General features: G+C 43.4%; 1 protein-coding gene across 1 annotated transcript in view; it reads right to left on the reverse strand.

Annotated features, from left to right (window-relative positions):
• The window catches only part of LOC135265066 (multiple epidermal growth factor-like domains protein 9), an 89,579-nt gene extending 69,801 nt beyond the window's left edge, over window positions 1-19,778 (reverse strand). The window contains exon 1 of the mRNA XM_064354294.1: window positions 19,035-19,778. Within this exon, the coding sequence (XP_064210364.1) occupies window positions 19,035-19,596 (562 nt within the window). The 5' untranslated portion in view covers window positions 19,597-19,778. The remainder of the gene's footprint in view (window positions 1-19,034) is intronic.
• Between the last annotated feature and the right edge of the window lie 1,848 nt (window positions 19,779-21,626).

Here is a 21,626-nt window from a genome sequence, read left to right on the forward strand (position 1 = left end):
CGCTTTAGCTACAATCAGAGCAGAGAGCAGCGGTACCAGGGGATCTTTACCAGACAGCAGCAGTTACTTACTGTAACTGAGGACTCCAGCCTGCCAAAAAGCAGAGAATGGAAGTTTAAACAGTGAGCAGGCTCACTCATTCCCCTCGCACTTCTGTTCCTCTCCCTGCACTTTATCTCCTGCACCAGCAGCACGCAGACCAGGCCGAGGAGGGAGACGTGCATGCACGATTACACTCGTGCTTTTGCATCGCATTAAACACCCCTGCGATGCCCGCGACTAATCCGATGCCTGCGACTAAGTTTTTTTTTTAAGTTCCAGGGGCAACGATTTGCAAGTTTTTCCACACTTAGCTGAGAGTGGCTGTGAGGGAAAAGGGACGGAGGGAATATTGAATACTAGAGTGGTCTTTTAGGATGCAGCAGCAGAGGTACACTTTTGAACGGGGTCGGGGGAGGGGCTCAATCGGAGCATATCTCTAAGACATACATGGCAGAGTCCAGTCAGATTCGGCGATCAGCTCTATATCCAGGCTTGACGACAGCATTTCCAGTGACTGGTCTCCCGTGCCCCAGGACATCTCTCACACTCCGCCCCCCCCGCGCCACATTGCCCATCCAAAGCTCGCTCACCATCTGAGCATGTTTACTACACACACAACATCTGGGTTATATTAGTAGCAGCAGCATAAAATGAATTTATCAGCGTCGGTTGTGGTATCGGCAAATATGGTCAGACAAACATCAATTATTGCTATTACCCCATAATTTCCTTATCGTGCATCCCTAATGTTTACCACTCACTCCACAGACCGCCAGCCATTTTCATACCACCTTTTCCTTTTTTAATAAATTCTGATTTTATCACCAATTTAATTCAATTTTCTCCCTGTTTGAAATGGCAGATTGCATTTGCAGGGCTATTCCACCGCTGCAATGGGCGAATGAGCGCACGTCTATGGTGCCAGCTCAGAGCCGCGCGGTCATTGTCTCAGAGAAGCGCGCTCCACGCACAGGAGCTGCAGGCAGACTGCGGGAGCCGGATAAGGCACAGCGCTCCGCTCACCGATGCGCTCTGAGGTGAGGACAATCCCGCCGACCGACCACCTTCCCCGTGCGGCGCTACTCCCGGCTACTGTCAACACCGGCGCGGTCATTACTTGATACCAGACCACCGAATCAAATCACAGCGCTGAACGGGTGCTTTAGCTGGAGGCCCTCTTTTCTAAACAGCTGTTTCTCCATTAATTATCTCCCTTGGACAGAAATGTCTGTTGTCCATGGGCAATTCACAGGTCCATTTCTGCTTCCAAATCAAATGAAACTTGGTTTGAAAAGACTTCATTTCCCAGGATGGAGCTGAAAGCCGCGAGGCAGCAGGAGAGGTCCGTGCCCCAGGCTTGTTTTGCCTGCGCTCTGTCAGTCTGCTCTTTGAAGAACAACAAAAACTTCCCCTGCACTTGCTCCGCACTTTCGATTCCCCCTGCAGAGCCCGGTGACATCACCAAGCGGCAGACATTCCTCGCTGCCCATCGGACGCGGTAATGGCCACCGTTACCACGCCTGCCAAGCCTCTGCTCCACCTGACCCACCCGGGGTTCTTGATTGATGGACGCCGTTTCCACTGACAACACAATGGAGAAAGAAAGTACAGGAGACGGCCTGTGAGCACAGCAGGTAAAATCTTATCACTCAGCGCAGAACTTAACAAGGAAAAAGCCTTCCCAGGTGGTTTGTGATGATAATGCTCCTTCGGCTCTGCGCAGTAGCACAGGAGTGGAAATCAATCACGCTGGTTTCAGCAGGCCGGTATTGATCGCCATCACAGCTGGGACTTTAGTCCCGCCCCCAAGCTCCCCCACAAGGCAGCAGCGGCAGGCAGAAAGTCAAAAACCCCTGTAATATCAGGTCCATCCAAAACTAACACATCAAACAGAGTTATTTATGGGGTGTTATTACTATTTCTTGGTGAGTTTTACCTAGCTCCCATGGACGAATAAGTTCTTACAGAATCACTAGATGGGAACCTATGGAGACATTCATATTTGTTTCATGAGGCTTGAAATAGCAGATTAAAGCCTGCAAGCCTGCTCTCTTTGCGTGTTCATACGTACACACCATCTACTGCTGAAATGAGGATACAACTGGAGCCAATGTTACTTCAGCCAGAGGGCAGATATTCATAAGAGGTCAGAGGCCAAAACAATTTGTGCTGACGTAGACATGTGCTTTGTTTTGTTAAACCTTTCTGACTGAGTTGACCAAGTGTTCACTGACCGAAATGAAGCCACACATCGCTATGCGGTTTATCTACGGAATGAGGAGAAGCACATTTTGGCTTATGGCTTATCTAAACACGCTTGTAATGTTTTTTTAACATAATCGTGCTGTCATCACATGAACTGCAAAGCATGATGGAGGTAGAGCATAAATGTACTCTTCAACTGCAGAGCAGGGTCAGTAGCACAGAAGAGTGAGCAATGCCATGTCAATGCAGAATTTTGAATTTGAATTTGAGAGAGAAAGATCAAAAGAGAGAGAGAGAGAAAGTACAAGGTGGAAGTGGTTTTATTTCCATCTTACTAACCCACACTGGGGTGTAACTAAGCAATCCACTTGCTTAGCTGATAGGTGGTTGCGTACCCCACGAGAGCCACTGGGCCTGGAGGTATGGAGATGATTTCCCAGAGGGGTCTCTGGAAACTGATGGCAGACAGAATCTAGAGCTTAAACAAAGTCTGTACTGGAATAAATTGCCAAGTCACGGCTCATGCGATTAGCATTGTGAGTTAAGACATAGCTGATAGTAAAACATGGGATACTGCTTTGTACACACTAAATGTTCAGTGTTAAATCCCTCTTGGACTCATATGTACCCTGTTAGAGTTGAATTAACACTGGACATTTCACCTTGTAAGGAAACATTGACCATTTTCCAATCGAAGAACCAAATGAGCAACAAAGCAATTGCAGCCATGACAGGTTCATTTACAGGGGGCCTGCACCCTAACCTAGCATACGGATTAAAGACTTTTTCTCGACTTAGAAATAACAGTAATGAAACCAGAAAAAGCCAACTCATTTTATCGATTTTTTAACAGATACTCCCTTCATTAGACAGCACACCCCTCTGAAATGCAGCAATACAATTAGTGCTAAACAGCCAAACTCTCTGGCAGCCCCACAGACAGAAGAGGCCATCACTGCAAAGCACTGCAAAGTTTTTGTGCACTTGCTGTGAAAAACTGTGCAGCACATACGCTATGAAAGATATGTGTGAAGGCTGTGCACACAAAACTGGGTGTACATGTTGTGAGTGAAAGGCTGTGTACATTCTGTGAAGATAAGACGGCGCACGTTGTTAAATACAGTGTGCATGCTGGGAAAGTACGGCTCTGCTGTAAAAGACGCCGTCCGCACACTGCTATGGTGTTATGAAATTCTGGGCCCTGTCACAGTGGCTTCTGCCCACGACCAGATGGAATGTCGCTCGAGTCCAGATTTAAACAACAGCAAGCGAGTGCCAGACCAGAACTCCAGCCGTCTCTAGCCACCACAGTCAACTTCCTCCCTACGCTGCTCCTCCCTGTAACACTCAGTAAGGCTGCACCATGCCTGACAGAAAACATGAAATATGCGCAAAGGATGTCTTATTCATGTCTTACTTACTCTCACTCACGTGCGTTATTCACTCTTTCAGGTTTTGGGTGAGGGGCAGAAAAGACGGATCACACGGACGCCGTGTGGCCCTGCTGACGGCCGGCGACCATTTTAGAGCCGTGCGCCGATTCCGCGCGGCTACGCCACCTCTGACCCTTGGCGGGGGCTCGAAACAGGAACCACAGCACTCTGCATTTCTGCATGCTCATCCATCCCTGACCAAACCCAGCAGAGGTACACTGCTGTGATGATGTCATCAGAATATTCTGCTGTGACGATGTAATCGGAACCTTTCTGCCGTGTTCCGCTTGAAGCTGCTGGTCAAGGACGTCGCAGTATATCAGAAGACCTCCCGTATATCTCCTTTCTGATTTAAAAAAATGTATTTTATGAAGACGTCAGCCTACAGAGAAAGCCAAGCTGTGGCTGCCTAATTTCTCCCCATCGCCAAGGTTACCCCGGGTAGAGGGACAGACAATGACACTTTGCATTGTAGCATTGTAGCGTTGTGGGGACACAATGTGAGCTCCACCCCTCCTCTTACCCATTTTCTGCTCCAGAGGAAAGACGCTATTTTGTATTGTCTGTGGGGCAGGCTGGAATTCCTTAGGATGAACATGCTGTATTTAAGAAAGGGTGGAGATTGTGTGTTGGGGGATTCTTGTAACACTGCTCCAACACTCCCTGCCATTTCTGGGGGATAAAGGCAAAACTTCATTCATATTAGCTTATCGTTACCCTTTTAATTTTATCGGCACTTGGGATGTTTGCTAAAATCGGCCCTGCAAGGCACATTGGACATCAGCAAGATTAGTATTTGCATGTAAATGTGCATATTTGTGCCTCTCCATCTCTCTAGCTCTCTTTCTCTCTCTCTCTCTCCCTCTCTCTCTCTAGCACTCTACCTCTTTCTCTCACCAGTTTCTCTTCCCTCTACTGCCTCCCCCCCCCCTTCCTTCTTTTCCCTCTCCCTCTGGTCATTCTCTTCAGACAGTAATTATTTGCAGGTCCTTCCATGGCATCAGGCGATCTTCACGCAGATCGAGTAAGCCTTAATCCCTCGGGTGGGCCTGACGGCCAGGTGAGGGGCGGCGAACAGGTGGGATAAATCACCTTTTCCCCCCTGGCGTGTAAGAGCAGCTCCACGCTAAATTTCCCCTTCAGAGATGAGGACTCATAAAGCATCTTGCGCGCTGCCAGCCCTGCGATCGGGCCCATCTGCGGCCTACGTGCTGCCGCCGCAACAGAAGCATGCGCGCACGCCGCATGCTCACACGCCGCATGCTCATGCCTTCCAGTCATCAATACCCACTTTGTAGCTCTGAAGGTCTTCCAGACCAATTCTACACACTGCAGAACACTGCGGATACATTTCAGTTCTCTCGTCCGGGGCGAATCCCAGAACTCATCAACATTCTTTACAAAACAGAAGGCGTTTATTAAAAATTCCGTGTTGATGAGCACATATTATACGCATTACGTAATGAAGGAAATGGCACGCAGCTGAAAACCCTGCAGCATTGGCCTGAGGGGGTTCTGCTAAAATGGAGTGGGGGTGGGGTGACAGGGGAGCCATGCTCGGGTATGAGGGAAGTGATGAGGTCATCTGTTAATCGCCACAGTGTTTGGCAGTTTTCAGAAAGGAGGGCAACCACCCTAGCACATCTACAAAGGAAGATCTGTGTCGCGGTCACAAAGCTGAATCTGCCAGCACGACTTGAAGCTTCGAAAAAAATATCTGAACAGGGCCAGTGTTCTGCTTTTGAAGAATTAGGAATGGGAAGACATTCCCAATTCATAGCGGTTCAAGTCACTATTTTACTGGTGGCCTGAACTCACTACATTGACTTGCCTCTAGTGGGACCTAGTATGGCTCAGCCTGCTCTGTGCTGGCAATGGGACATCCGTCCTGGCCATAGGAAATAATGTTAATAATTAAAAACATTCCAGATACTTAAAATTGGTTAATTACTTACTCACTATGAAAAAAACACAGATATGTGTGCCTCCATGTTTTCATAAGCCATAATGGCAGCGCTGCCAGTTTCTACGTGGAGTTGATCACAAACCTTCGGGTCGACCTCGTCAAAGAAAATCTCCTGCTGCACAACCCAGCGATGAAGAGACATCCCGTTCTCCCTCAGCACACCTGATTAAACAAGCGGGGCTAACGCCCATCGCTTTAGAGGCAGGCATTCAAAGCTACGGCCGCGCGGCGCGGCCAAGTTAAAGCCTGGGCAGAATTACAGGAAGTGGATTAAGTTTGTGGCATCCGTTAATGGCTGCAGCACTGGCCCCCGGATCGATGCTAATGGCGGACAGGGAGGATGGAGGCGGTGGAGGAGCCCGAAGTGGGAAGATTTATTGCACCCTGTGCTTTGTGTTTGTTCCCGGCGCACCTGCTTCGCTAATTGTCCAGCAAAGTGTTAGTGGTGCGCTTCCACACCCCAAAGCCAACACGCGAAAAACAGCCGACTCTACATTCTGTCTGGGCACCAGAAGGGTTTCAACACCCAGAGCTCAACAGAGGAGAAAAGTACGGGTATACAAAAAAAACGTATCCAAGTGATAAAAAAATAAAAACAGTCCTGCACAAGCTAAATATAAGAAAACGATATTAATTTTGGCGTCTGGTCCCACGACAAGTATTAACTCCACAGGACAAAACGTTTTCGAGACATACCAGTGAGCACTTCCTTTCATGTCAGGACCTGCATTGGCTGCTGTGTGTCTCAAGATTTTTGCCACCGGGGCTCTTGGTTGCTTATCCGGTTAAGCCCTGGTTCTCAGTGCAGCCATAATGTGCTCTGTAGACCAGATTCAAATCCTGACCACGTTAGTGCAGCCTGCTGCCAGGATTCCTGTAGGCCGACCCATGAATGCTACACCCCGGACCTTACAATTGATATTGGGTATTCCGAAAAAGGGAATATAAAAAACAGGAAAGAAAACTGAAAAAAGTACACTGGCACTGATACTGATGTTTTGATCCTGTCTGAGTTTCCTTTACTGATTACAAGAGAGACTGGACTTAATTAGTTATTGTCATAATGCCACTGATAGAAATGAAGCGGAAATTCCCAGCTGAGTTACTGACCAAGGAAAGGCAACATTCAGATACAGCACTGCACCATTTATAATATTTTCCAGGCCACAGAAGCCCATTTCGGGGATAAATATTAGGGCGTAGAGGAGACAGATGCCTTGGTCCCCACTGAACACCGGTGACAAGGGGGCTTGATGAATTTCCCCAGGAATTCAAAGCCAGGTTTCCGTGCCCAGAATCGTTCCCATCACAGCCACATTAGCTGGAGCTAAATCACCGCATTTGGCACGCAAAGAAAGACAGTGACTTGGGAACCGGGAAACAGACGCTCTCTTTGGCTCTTCAGTTAGCCTGGCCAGCGCCAAGCCGAGCCTGGCGACAGTTACTCAGCTTCGCGGGATTTTGAGCAGGTAAATGAACGGTACCATGGTGACAACGGGGGTCCTGTCCTCTGGCTGTTCTTTCTGCGCAGTCAGGATGAGAATGCAAATTGACTAATTCTGTGAGAAACAGGGAGCGACTGGGCATCCCACTGCTCCGTTCTAGCCTCTATTCAGTGAGACACCAAGCATTAGCTTCCTTTTCATTATAAGTCCTGCTTCCTGATAATAAAAACACACACACACACAAAAGGCAATAAAACACCCACTTTCCATTGCTATTTTTCTCAAGATCTGCTATATCCTCTCTACAAAGGTCACACAGGATGAGGTAATCTATTGCGTGTAAGTACACACACGCACACGGCCACAAAGGCGACGCCCGATGCTCCACTGTAACGACACCAACTTCATTGTGATACCTCACACCAAGGACGACTCTGCCCTGCAGGGCACATTGCGCTCCGTCAACAGGAACCAGCGCCTTAAAAAAGGCCTCGCAATGCAACTGCCGCTGCATCAGGTTTCCTCTCTCACCTCATCATGCACCTCTAAACGTCTGCTCCTGCAGAGCGGATGTGCGGTGGTTTACTCTAAGACTCCTCCTGCCGTCGTTTCAGATCGACACGAGGCACCTGCTCTTATGAACCATCGCTGCGTGCTCGCAGACCAGCCTTCTTTGACAGTTAACCCACATTCACGTTGGGATGGTTACTGAGTCTGGGTCAAACGAAAGAAGATATGTTTACTCCCTCATCCCCCACAACAGACTCCGCCCCTTTCACACCACAAGAGACAGCAGACCACACTCTGACCACGCCCACAGTGCTGCGGGCAGGATGTCACCTGACAGGCCCATTCAACAGTCAAGACGGGCTTTCCCAGTGAAGAGAGTAACATACACACATATTACACACCAACACTTTCCAGTAGTTCAAAATTTCAGTAATGGAATAATTTTTTATATGACCATGTCTTTTAATACAAGAGGAACACCTATTCATATTTTTTAACCAATAAAATTGGGGGAGGAGGGGAGATGTTCCTCTTTCCCAAATCAGTAGGGGCTGAGTGATTAGCATGCTGTTTCATGACAACATGGTTTTTGTTTTCTGAGTGACTAAAGTCTTGACCTACATAGCTTGTGCTGAGAGACAGGAGACTCCACTGAATACAAGCCACCAATGAGTTAATGATTCTTTCTTCATCATGCATGCTTTTTAAAATAAAGTTCAGGGTGTTTCAATTAATTTATTTTAAAGATACAGTCTCTGGAATCTTCCTTGTATGTTATTTATTGCATGTAGACTGGAAAAATGAGCCAAATAAAACAGGAAGAAGAAGCACAATAAATAAAGCAGTGAAAATATATATTTAAAAAACCTGTTAAAAAAAACATTTCAGAATGATATAAAGTAATGGCTGGAGTGCTGAGTGCAGCACAACCTGGGGCATTCTGCTAGCGCACACATTTCTGTCCTTGGGCACGAGGCCTGCGCTGATTAGGATAGATAAACACCTGCGCGCTGGAGCACAGCTCTGCTCCGAAACAGCTGAGGTACACCCTGTCCCCTTCAGTAGCTGTACCATGCTCACAATGATTTTCCTGTTCATGGGATGACTGCCATTGAACATGAGGCCACATTGCACAACACACAGCGTGTGAAAAGCAAAGCACAGATTAAAACCCGTAATGTTAACGTTAACATATTTTATATTTATACATTTTCAAGAATACAAGCAACACGTCTGAGATCCAGACTTTCCAATTAGCTGAAGAATATCCAGACCCATGGGTTCTGCAGTGATTCAACAGAATAATCGCACCAGCATGTGAGAAGAAGGGCCGTGTTGAGCACAGGCGTGTTCTTGGGGGCTTCATGCGGGTGGATGAATTGTGGCAGAATGGATTCCTGCTTGTGAGTGTAAACTCTGCTTGAACCTGGGAAAGCTACGCGTGTGTCTGCACAGACTGTTCATGGCCATGCTTTATTTGGGAAGAAATACTACAGCAGTCAGAGACAGTATGACCACGTGTCCTGCTCCCACTTTGTAGTTTTCATAAGCAAGTGCAGTGGAGTGGAGTGGAGTAGAATATAACTCACTGTATACTGTCTCTCCTGTGCTCATTCTCTTTCTTCTACACTCCACTCCTCACTCGCTCTCTTCTACTCCTTTCCTCACCCTCAGTTCAATTCATACTTTATTGGCATGAAAGAAAAACCAGTAAATATTACCAATGTGCATAAATGTGTGAGAGAACAGCTTTCAGTAAGAACACAATGTATTTTCCTCTTTTTTTAAAGAGCATACAGGCGACCATCCTCACGTATCTGTCATTTATTCAGACAGGTTAACGTATACACATGGGATCACAGTACTGGAAGTGTCATGGCTGGAAATCAAACCCTCGGCCATAGAGGGGAATTCACATATGGGTTTGAGACTTGGCTGCCCCACAGATCGCACGATGCAGTCTCACCTGTTCCTGTACTTTCTCATTTAAATTTTAATGAGCTAAATTGGCATAGGAATACACAGGACTGAGTTGTCAAAGCATTTAAAAAACGTAATGATAATAGACTTTAATTATATTCCAAAAGCAAATACCCCTGAGATTTGGCTACTAGAATGCTTCCTGTTCTTCCCCAAATGATGCCTTGACTTTTTATTTTCACAAGTTTTGTCTTAAATTGGAGGTGATTGCCCGCATACATGCTCTCTCACTCACTGCTCACTCACTCCCTCTGTCTCTCTCGCTCTCACACACACACACAGTCGCTCTGTATTTCACAACAGAAAGCCAACTGCACAAATGACCTCAGGGTCATTATGTAAGACAGTCCTTATTTAAACGTGACACCAGATGCACCTAAACTACGTCACCACTTAGCCTAACTATTAAACATGTGACAGGAAGTCATTCTTCACAAAAACCACATATCTTCCCCTGCTCAATTCAGGATGTAATACAAATAAACATGTCATGTTCACGGGAGCTTTTAATTTATTCAACAAAGCGTCCCTTTTCATTTGCAATCACATTTATTATTCTACTGCACACCTGCAGCAGAGGCAAAACTACAAGTGTGACAGAAGAAAGGGGTGAAACATTGGGATGCCCTCAGCATCCAGCTGGTGTTATGCAGTCACAAAACTGCAGCCTGACTTCCTGTCTGCCCCCCACTAAACATTTCCACCCCACTCAAAATTGTACCATTCAGCGTGCACAGCACTGCATATGAAAACAAAACCTACAAGAGCACTGGGGGAAATTTTAGTCATTTTAGTGTAGAAGTTAATACCTCTTGTTTATATATCTGATGAATGTGTGGCCTCACAGATATTAATTAAACCACAGCCTTTTTCCAGTGAGCAGAAAAACACTGTATCCTAATATGTAAAACAGGACATTTTCTTTCCCCTTTTCACTCCTATCTGGTATGCAGTTTATACACTGGTGTCAGGTTGTAATTCTGTAGCAATCATGATGGAATTTTCCACACACAGGCCAGCAATAACTATCCCTTTCGCTGACTCTGTGGCACGTGTTTTGCAGCAGAAATGACAGCCAGGAGATATAAGTGTTCGGTTTGAGCTTTGTGGCTTTGCATATATATTTATTTATTTATAGCTTATTTCTCATTTGGCTTGAGATATATAATACAATTAAAAAAGAGAGAGAAAGAGAGAAGGGGAGACAGAGAAAGAGAGAGAGAGCGAGAGAGTCTGCGACTCAGTGAGAAAGCAAATTGTTCTGCGGGTAAAAAAGTGCTTATCTAAAAGCTACCAAAAAGGGAGAAACAACATTACTAACAGATACAAATTGAAGAACCCAGAAACACAACCCTCTTTATGGTTAAATCTTGCCCTTGCCTCGCTTTGTTCCCTTCACAGACTCGCATTAGCAGCAAGCGTAATTCCTTTACCGCTTCAGCAGCCTCCAATGAACGGACCGTTTCCCGGAGACGCGGAGGGCCCCCGACAGTGCCACTAAATCACGGCAACGCCACGCGCATTTTCCGCACGCTCTTCCGCCCGACGACGAGAACTAACACCATCAACAAACCTAATCGCAAAATTAATAATCCGGCTCGGCAAGTCAGCTACTGTGCAGCTACTCCGAACATTTAAATCGCGAAACTAGTAGCACAACACATTTCAGTTTTTATCACCTTTGGGCCGCAGTGTGCTACCAAACTGCTGCTCTGAAGATTTCAGGGCTGTTCTGTCCTGGACTCCTCATGGACAACAGAAGCTTGAAGCAGGGAAGCCAGAAACCTTATCTTTTATTTGACGGTAAGCTCCAAACAACATTTATTAAAACCAGGATAAAAAAGAACAGCAGCTTAAAAGAACAAGCTTAACAGAGGTGTACCCACACAAGCTGCTTCCTTTTTACTCGATTCCATATAATGCACATTTCCTTTATTTTAAATGATAATAAAAATACATCTTAATTTCAAACCTATGACGAATATCTTTGATACAGTATAAACAGTATGATTTAATTTATCTCACACTTCTCAATCATTACAATTTAAATTACTTAGACCAGGGTTTCCCAAACTCGGTCCTGCTGGTATTGTACAAGTGATAATCACAGCTCCAGAACTTAGGTAATTGCGCTTAAGTAGACACTAATAATGTCTACTGAGGATTCATTTTCCCTCTTAAATCCATATTATGTCACAAATTGTGTGTTATGAAGATTTAATTTCCCATATTCACATCCTAGGACATTCAATCCATCACAACACAGTCAACTAAAGCTTTCATTTTCAATAATGTGCTATATGGCAAATGATTAATTTAAAAAGAAGTTACATTTAAAAAACGGATTTAATTATAGACTTTCAGATGAATTATGCAGGGCCCTAAATGTTAAAGCCCAGACGACTGATTACTGAAATGAAACCATTACTGGAAAATGTTTCAACACCATTCCAAGACAACACAAATGTCAGACCCAAAAGCCACATAGTGTTAACATAAAAATTGCGGAAAAATTTAAACACATACTTTAACAACCTCATTTAACCAAGTTATTGGCTGTACGGTAATAAGGATATGCATACACTGGAGGGCCCCAGATTCAAGTTTGAGAAGCCCCAAATTAAAACCATAAACCAAATAGTGCTTCGGCATGAGAATCAATCAGGTGAAAAGGACATGTCTGGAGACAGTGGACCCTTATTGAAAATGCACTATTTGTGCACAGTGATAAACAATCGCAAACGCATTCCGGAAACTTCAGTGCAAAGGTGAGGTCTGTGTCTCTTAGCTCATCTCTCGCTTACTGACCACACTTCCCAATGGGCATACCCCTTTCATAAACCCACACATACTCCAGGAAGTTCACCAGACCAACATTTGTATAGCCTCAAGTAACTCCTAAATACACTCTTGTGATCCATTTCCCACAATACATTTTTCACCACAGAACAAGGCAAAGTAGCTTTTCCAATTGAGTGCATAAAATGTGAACAACTGGAGCAAACACAAGAACGCTCCATCTACATTAATTGCGTTAATTCAGACTTGTATTTTTTGCACTGCTTAACTCTCGACTGCCAGAGTGAGCGTGTGGTCCAAGCCCCTGGAAAATCACCCTCCCTAAAAAGAGCGGGTTGGGGTGGGGGTGAAGGGGGGGGGGGGGGAGAATGTGAGCATGGGGGAGCTTCACAGTCAAAAGGCTGTGTGGAACAGTGTTTTTTCTTTGCACCGAAGTGATACTGTGTGGAAAACCTCACACTGAAAAAACATAAACTAAGCAGCGGAATCCAATGAAAAGGCCACTTCAGGTATTTGCACCAGCTGAGAAAAGATTACTTTAATTTAAGCAAGGTCAACCGCACATAGCAATGCAGTGTATTAAACATCCCTTCCATCTAGAGAAAAGAGGAACTTCACATTATTGAATAGTGCATACAAAAGAGAGCATGCACTGTGAGTCTGTGTGCCTGCTCCAGGAATACAAAACCAGTGAATAAATGACTGTGATTCTTTCTCTCTTACAGCCTTAAGATTTAGCACTCAAATCAAAGAATATGTACATAACATATAGTATTTACAGCTCTTTTAGGCTATTTAAATAATAAAAAACATCAGAATGATTGTTGGCTCACCTATACTCTTATGCAAAAAAGAGTTTTATTCTTCACATAAAGGAGTGTGTGTGTATTTTCACCCAATTTTTGTTTTCACCCCCCCAAAAAATGGGTGAAAATAAAAAAGAAAAACAGAACTATGCATTTAGAAAATCAAACTCCATAAGCTAACTCGCAGTTTTGTGTGCGATCACTCACTACCGTTCTCTGTGCCTTAAGACACCTACATATCTATGACTGCTATCCTCAATGCAGGAAATACTCAGCACCACAGCACATAATCCCCATCAGTTCATAAGGGAAGGACTGTACAGGCACCTGGACATCAACAACACCAGTAAAATTGTTCACATAGTTTACTTGCTCAGCAGACTCTTATTGATTTATAAACTCATATTATTTTGTCATTCAGGTTGCCTTGTCAGGGGTACAACAATCCACTATTGCACAATTCCAATATTACATAATGGTCCTTTTTCATTTGGGGATGACCACACCAGCCTGCAATCTCTCTTTCAAGAGCTAGCCTCCAAACCACATTAGCAAAATAGACTCTTGAAAGAGACTCATTTCTTTAGTGACTAGTGAGTTTCAAGTGATCGCTCTGACAACACTTTCACTTCAACTGAACGGTCCTAAAGGCACCAGATAACCCACATTTTAGTCTGAGTGTGTGAACCCCATTTATTTATGCAGATATTACAACATGCCTATGGACATTCTACTTCATCCCTCAAACTGTCAACACATTTCTCCCTGCAAGTGTTTCTTTGTGGGCATGTGTACTCCTGAAATGACAGTCAAGCTGTTGATACTATTAATATCTAGTCAGAGCTCTATAAAATGTATACTCTATAATCTTGTGACTGTCTGAGGACACTTTCTTTCTCAGCTCTCATCCTCTTATTGATTTTACTTTGACCGCATCATAGAAACAGCAGTGAAAGAAAGCCTGTAAGACTTAAAAACATTTTTGTATGATAAAACTCTGGACTTCATTCTTACAGACATGTTGCCATGCAACCTATGCACCAATTAGATGGTGGGGGACCGTTTTAGGGAAAGCTGGTTGATCTGAAAGTCATGGCCATAATGGAGTGCAGTGAGCTTTTCATGGGGGTAACCTTGCCACAATTACCTGCATTCTTCTTCCTGTAACATCCCCCCTTGGGGGTAACTAATGACCTCTAATGGCCCACTGTTAGGGCAGCAGGCAAGTGGTGGTAAAGACTCCAGTACATTAAGCTAATTAGAGGAATCTCAGTGGACTGTCAGTTGGTTGGGTGAAGCATTTTAGCATTATTCAAGTCAGACATATCTACCCATGTATACCCTATGTGCACTCTACATAAAAAAACGAAGTGCACACTCTGGTACAGAGGTTCTGTTTTTATATTTACATAAGTTCAAGACTAAATATTTTTGAAGTGTAGAAAAAAGGAAATATAACCATGACTAATACCGATACTTCAACCTCGATTCTTCTCAAATAAAAATATCTTATTTATTACACTGTATAACGTTGATGCTTTACACTGGGTTGTCAGTCAGGTCCACCATCTCTTCCATATCATCCATTCAAATGTTGGAATCCACTCAGACACATGCAGAATTAAATTAATGACTTAGGGAAAGAAATGCATAACTACAGCTCTGTTATGAGTCCTGCCAGTAATTACTCCCCAGTGTGGGAGTCAGAATTGTAATGTCCTGTCATCTCCTGCTCCCACCTACTCTGTAGCACAGTGGACGGCTGTGAAATTAATTTGCTTCCTTCGTCTCCTGCGTAAATACATGAACGAGGAAGAGTGTGACAGAAAGAGTATTTTAACTTGAAACCAAATCGGAAGACGTGAGCATTGGTGCCCCGTAGCGGGTCTGAACTGGGAAGCGTGTCCTGCAATCTGACAGCGTGTCTTGCAATCAGTTGTGCTGCTGACCACTGATGACCAATTGTGCTCACCACTGTTTCCTAGGGTGACTATGGTATTAAAACAGGTAGTGTGTTTGATAGTGCTCGACACTGTGAACATAAAGCTCCACAGAATTTGTGCAGGTGCTTGGCAAAAAAGAATAGGCAATATCATGAAAAAAATCTGCCTTTATGCTTCAAGGTGATTTATTTAATCTGTGAGCAGTGACCTTTCATATTGACCAGGATTTGATACGGTGAACATGTGCCTGTTCACGCCAATACAAAGGTGTAGTAAATCGGTTACATAAAACAGTAATTTATGTGAGAGTTGCTAATGCGCATACAGTAAACAAGGCCTTTGTCAAGATTGGTTTGTAACAGAGCAGCGGATTTTTTCTTTCTTAAAGCCTTTGTCTTCACAAAATGACTATAGAAACTCATCCATTTCTCTTCATACTAAAGCTTTTCAACTTTTTTATCTGCTGAGAATTTACAAATAATTTGTAATCCAAAGTGATCATTCGAGGTGATATTTCTTCTAATTTTACATTCATGCTAGAAAGTAGTCCTTAGGTTAAATTCATTAGCCTGTCAAGCTTCATATATCTCACTTGAATGAGCATGTGGAATTAGAGGGTCAAGATGGCTTAAACCACCAAGAGATTAACCTAAAATATCCATCATTTCACATATTAATGAATGCCAATGGATTGCAATCTTCATTCGAGGAGGACCAGATGAACAGTTCATCTCAGAACCACATTATACTCAGATGATTTTTTTGTTGTTGCATTCAGTCAGTTTATGGAGGTCTGAATTAGTAATTCCGCTGAGATGAACAGTCTTTAAATATATATATATATATATATATATATATATATATATATATTATATGAACCTTTCGAAGAACATTTATTTATACGATCCTTCCAAGGTATTTATGTACTTGTAGTCCAGGGGAAAACTGAAATATGATCATTTTATATGTAGATGTATCATTTATTAACATATCTGAAGCAGAAATATGCATCCTGCAGCAATAAAAACATGTTGTAATCTGCAATGTTGCCTCCCTGGCAATTTCAAATTTCTAAAAAAATTTCCAGGACATAATTGAATCCAGACTTGGTGCACGCATAACGTAGACAATTTCCTGTGCTGTTACTATTAATCTAATTCAATTTGCTCTTCCTACATTCTTTCACCCTCTCTCATATACTGGTACTATGCCAGTACAGAGTAGATTTTAGACTTCCTCGGACTGTGTCCTCTTCCAGCCCCACATCTCTCTTTTTGGGGACACACCTGTCATTGGCACTGTACCTAGACTGCATGTCAAGAATACTGAGCTGCAGAGTTAAAAGGAAAGGCGGAAAGAGAGAGGGACAGTGAATAACAAACAACAAGGGAGACGAGTCCCTCCCGTATTTGTGGGAGGAACCAAGAATGGTCATGGCTTACACCATGGTGTACGCACAATGGAAGGTTGGGTAATTAGTAGCACCTCTTCCTGAAGCTTTCTGTTGGGGTTTCTCATTTCACCACAGAGCACCTTCCTTTCACAAACTCACTCTCGTGAAAATGTCTTTGTCATGACAATGGCACACTGAATGGAATCCTCGAGGTGCGTCAAACACTTGCCTCAAATGACAAGGCGGTGCCGCAGTTGAGGTCGTTGCTGAGATCACCACCTGACCTGGTCCCAAGAACAATGGAGCCCTTACCTGACAGTGAGGTCATTAAACAGCCAACCATTAGTAGACTAGGCTGGGTGGATTTTTTTTCGCTCACAGCTATAATGCAGAGGATTTTCAGTTCCTGGTTTTATGTAGGCTATGTCTATCTTGATCTGAAACAGCCATGCCGTAAACTGCTTTAAACTGGAGTCCGCTGGGAAGCGACTGCTCTCCTTGCTCCTTGGAGAGCCACACACATTGAGCACAGAGCAGAAAGAGTAAGAAACGGGGGCAGGAAACAGTGTGTGATGAACACAGGGGAAGAAGGATCATGTGGCACCGGAGCAGTGAGTGACTGCTGATGAGATGCCTGGCTTATCTGGGAGTGTGTGTGTGTGTGTGTGTGAGAGAGAGTGAGAGAGTGAGGGGGGGAGAGAGAGAGAGACAGAGAAAGGGGAGAGAGAGAGAGAGAGAGAGAAACAGTTACTGTACATGACCTACTCTATTCTGTGATTAATCTGAAGATAATTGTAAGAATGTGCTTAGAGGAAACCCATGTCAGACTGAGTCAGTGCTACTTCTCAGGTTACAAGCATGATCCCTGCTGACTTCTCCTGACAAAATCATCCGCTGCTACAACTAAGGAAACTGGGAAAAAATGAAACGGTGTCGGTTTGGGAGATTGGGGGGTCAGGTTGGGGTACTAATTGGAGGCTGAAAAATGTTTCACAAATATCCATGAGCAAATGCTTGAGGATACCTCCACACAGAAAATGCACTGTATAATCAAATCTTACTTAATGAGCCCAAAAAGCACAGCCACCATAAGAGTGCAAATGCATCCACTCAAACACATCAACTGTGACTTCATCACTAAGTCCGTATCCGCTGGTGCAAAGCAGCACATATCCCCTCCCCCCAGGATAGGTAACCTTTGTCAGCACAAGACCTGTAACAAGACCTCCTCCACTCAACAGACATCAGGTTTCCAGAGCATTTAAAACCCACAGCTCAGCTCTCACCTGAGAAAGGGGACAGTGAAGTCAGCAATGTAAGGCACTAAAATAAACCAGAATGGACCCCCTTGGTAATGTCACATCAAGCCCACTTTTCCACAAGACAGCCAGAAGAAATGCTGTCCAGTGAAATGTATGAGACACTGCAATTGCTTGGAAAACAAATTCTACGCATGTTCATTAGCCAAAACACAGACTGTTTGCATTTGTACAGATTAATTTCCCAACAATCCAGATTAATGCTTTCAGGCAAAATTTCTGCAGGATTATAGCCGTACATAACAGCTATGTCATACAATAAACATGGAAGATTGTGATTTCTTTGTCCATCTTTTGTAATTCTGTAGAACTACAAATAAAATCGGACTGACATTTTAATGAGTATTTCTGCGCTTCGGTACTGTTATCCAAATTTAGCTTTTTGCAGTCCACACAAAGACCCATCAAACAGAACCCTCGGGTGTCAGATGAGCCGTGCTATCTGGCACTTTATCCTCCCTTCTTACGCGGAGGTCTTTGACGGTATAGTCCATTTCTAGCGCTCGCAGACGATAAACCCCAAGTAATATATTCGGTTGGTGGAACGGGGTTACACAAAGACATTCTATGAACCGATCCAATGTTAAGGCTGTTAAATCAACTCTCCGTCGTTTATTTCATCACGGCAATAAAGACATAAGAAGGCTGAGAATGGCTGCGATATTTAAAGAGTGGGCGCCCAATTGGATAAATCGGGTCCTGAGAATTATAACCAAATGATTATAGTGAAATTACTAAATAAACACAATGTTAGCAAAGTTTTGAAATAAGCTGTTTGGACATATGCAGTTGAGTAAATGTTACATTGCACTCACAAATGGGTATTGCAAACAATACAACGGTGCACATGCTATTAACAGATCAGCGATTGGTCATGTACATTAACTGACAGGGTTGTCTCAGAGGCAATAATATATTGTATTAGCGTTTCGTTGTTCTATGAGCGAAGAACCTGCTACTTTTCCATGATATGCACAGCCGTCATCAAAGTAAGAAATAGACATAAGGTAGAAAAGTATCTACGGATATTAAGCATTGCAAACAAATTATCTTGCTGTGTTCGCTGCGCGTAATTATGCACCGCAACATAATCCAAAACAAGAACAATTTGGAAGCTTGGAGATGGGGATGTCAATACACCTGTACAGGGTAGCCTATTACCAATTTCTTACGTGACCACAGAGGAGACTCACCTTGCCTGTTCTCTGTGGTGGGTGTAAGTGGTGGAACAGTGGTGCTTTTCGGAGACCATGAAGTTGTCGTCCGATCGTGTATCACAGTCGCAGAGGTTGGAGACGCTGTTTTAACCACTGGAAAAACGGAAGATATCGAATTTGCGGTTGCTGTTACGGTAGTTTGTGACAAATTAACTAAATCAATTTTCTGCTTAGAGGTCGTCATAACAATTCCTCCTGTCTTTGTTGTAGGTTCCATTGCTTTCTGTACAGTTTTAGTAATTTGTGCAGTGGTTGTTTGCAGTTGGGCAGTTTTGCCGGACGCCCTAGGGGACACAGTTGTCGGGGCTGGTGTGAGCGCTGAAAAAGTGACAATTCCAAGTCTGTCCTCCTGTAAATGATTGGGCATAGTGGTGTTGAGCAGGTCCAGGATGGTCTCGGAGACATCAGGACGCTCCCTCCATAAAGCCGTTGCATCATTGGTGCTGGCGCTAGGTGCAGCTTCGGATAACCAAACACATACAAACAAAACCAATTCCAAAGCCGGGGATAGAAACATCATTAAAGGTGTACACTTCATGCTAGTCTCAATTCTCCATGTAAAGTCCAAGAAGAACTGATCTGTGATGAACAGCTTCCAAAGGTATAGACTAACTCTGCAGTTTCCACCACCGTATTTCCAATGACAGCCGCTCGTAGTTTTCCAACTGGTACTTCAGTAGCGCTACACGCTGTCTGTTCTTGGAGATACTTTTTTTCCGAATGACAGCAAAACGACTGAAATTTACCTGAGATTGACACTGTTCTCCGCCAATTGCAAATAGCAATGGGAGGAGTTGACGTTTTGGACGAGTATCTTTTCTCATCGCTTGTGAGACTTCCTTATCTCTGATTGGTGTACATACGTCACATGGAGTCACTGAGCCAACAAACAGTGTGTGCGTGTTGCCAACGAAGAGAAACGAAAGCCGTCTGTAAAGATTTAAATGCATGATTTATCTGATGTCATTAGCTTCACACGCCAATAAATCTCACATCAATAACTGTTTAAATTATCTGTATAATTAAAGTCAAAGGCTACTTAGAATGTTCATGATTTCCCTGACATAAACGTGTCATGCAAATGATAGTTTTTTTCCACAATAAAAAATACATTTAAAGCTACATTTGTTTGCCTTTATATTGTATTATATTTGAGGGTGACAACTCCCAAAAAAAAGTTGGAAAAAAAAAAGTTTTTTGAAAGTTGGATCTAAAGCTAACTATTTCCTTATTCTGATTGTTTATAAATCAGCTCAAAATGTCAGCAGTTTCTAAAACAAATACTTTAAAAGGCCAATGCAGTATTTCACAGTCCTTAAAAAGTGAATCCAAATATATGCATAGTACACACTATCTAGTGTGAAGGTACTGTATGTTACTGACACAGAAGTGGTAGAGACTGTGAGTGGTTCTTGGCCCTGCCCAAGTGACCTCCGAAGTTCAGATAGGTCCCACTGACACGGTTTATGACTCTTTCATAACATCTTGAGCTTTTGCTGGAAAGAAGCAAACAGAATGTTGCCTTTCCTGTTTCAGGTCTTTTGTTTTCTCCAAAATAGTTATTATCTTCTCTTCTGACAATGAAGCTGACATCTGTCAATAATTTTGCAATTGTTTTCAGTGCACTATTATCCCTGCAGGTGGCAGTCTGACAAGGTGAGAAGCCCTGCTATTTGAAACCCTAATTGAGCAGGTCAGTCACAACATTTTAATCTTGTAATATAATGTTTTCTATCGGAAAGTGTACTATTTGTCTATCTGTTGGCCCACACACTTTCAGTCATACTCAGGGGTAGATAAGTGAAAAATACTGACAAAAAGAACCTTGAACTATGAAACTTGACTGTATATGGTAGACCTGAAACAAGACTAGGAAAACTAATATATGGCTGGACCTAACACATGTGATCTGGCCGACCAATGGTGTAACTTCATAACTCGGCCAACCAATGGTGTAACTTCATCACTCAGTCAGTCAGTCAGTCAATCACAGACATTCGCGTTTGTAGGGATGGCCCCGCTGTTGCGGTACAGCCAAAAACAAATAACAGTTAAATATTTTTATTTTTGATAAAATTAGATGAGATTATTGTGCTTTTTCAAAATGTCCTTAGAGGTGTTTGTGACATATAATGCTATCCTTTATTTGCTGTCAGACTACTCAAAGAGTAACCTCTTTCCACACAGGTAGCCTTACCCAGCAATGTTCCGGAACCTTTAAAACCTAGCGTTTAGGGATTATGTGTGATTGAGAGCCAGAGGTCTTCTTAATGTTTCCTTATTTCCATAACTTGCTTCCTTTCCTTGATTCATTCTGAACATGTCACATGGAAACATGAAAGAGAAGGAGGGGCGTTGAGAAGTAAACTGTTACAGGGGAAGGTTTTCATAATTTGGACATCCTTGTCTACAGCAGTATCATTTTGTGGGGAAATTGTTCAGGAGTGATGTTGAGCATTAATGGATTAAGTATGCAAAATGTGGCTATTATCTTCACCTGGTTAAAAAGGAAAACATTTTACAGGTTAAATTTAAAATACTACAGTGGATCTAGCACTTTCAGAACTT

Source organism: Anguilla rostrata, chromosome 10, assembly GCF_018555375.3.
Source record: "Anguilla rostrata isolate EN2019 chromosome 10, ASM1855537v3, whole genome shotgun sequence".
Lineage (NCBI taxonomy): Eukaryota > Metazoa > Chordata > Actinopteri > Anguilliformes > Anguillidae > Anguilla > Anguilla rostrata.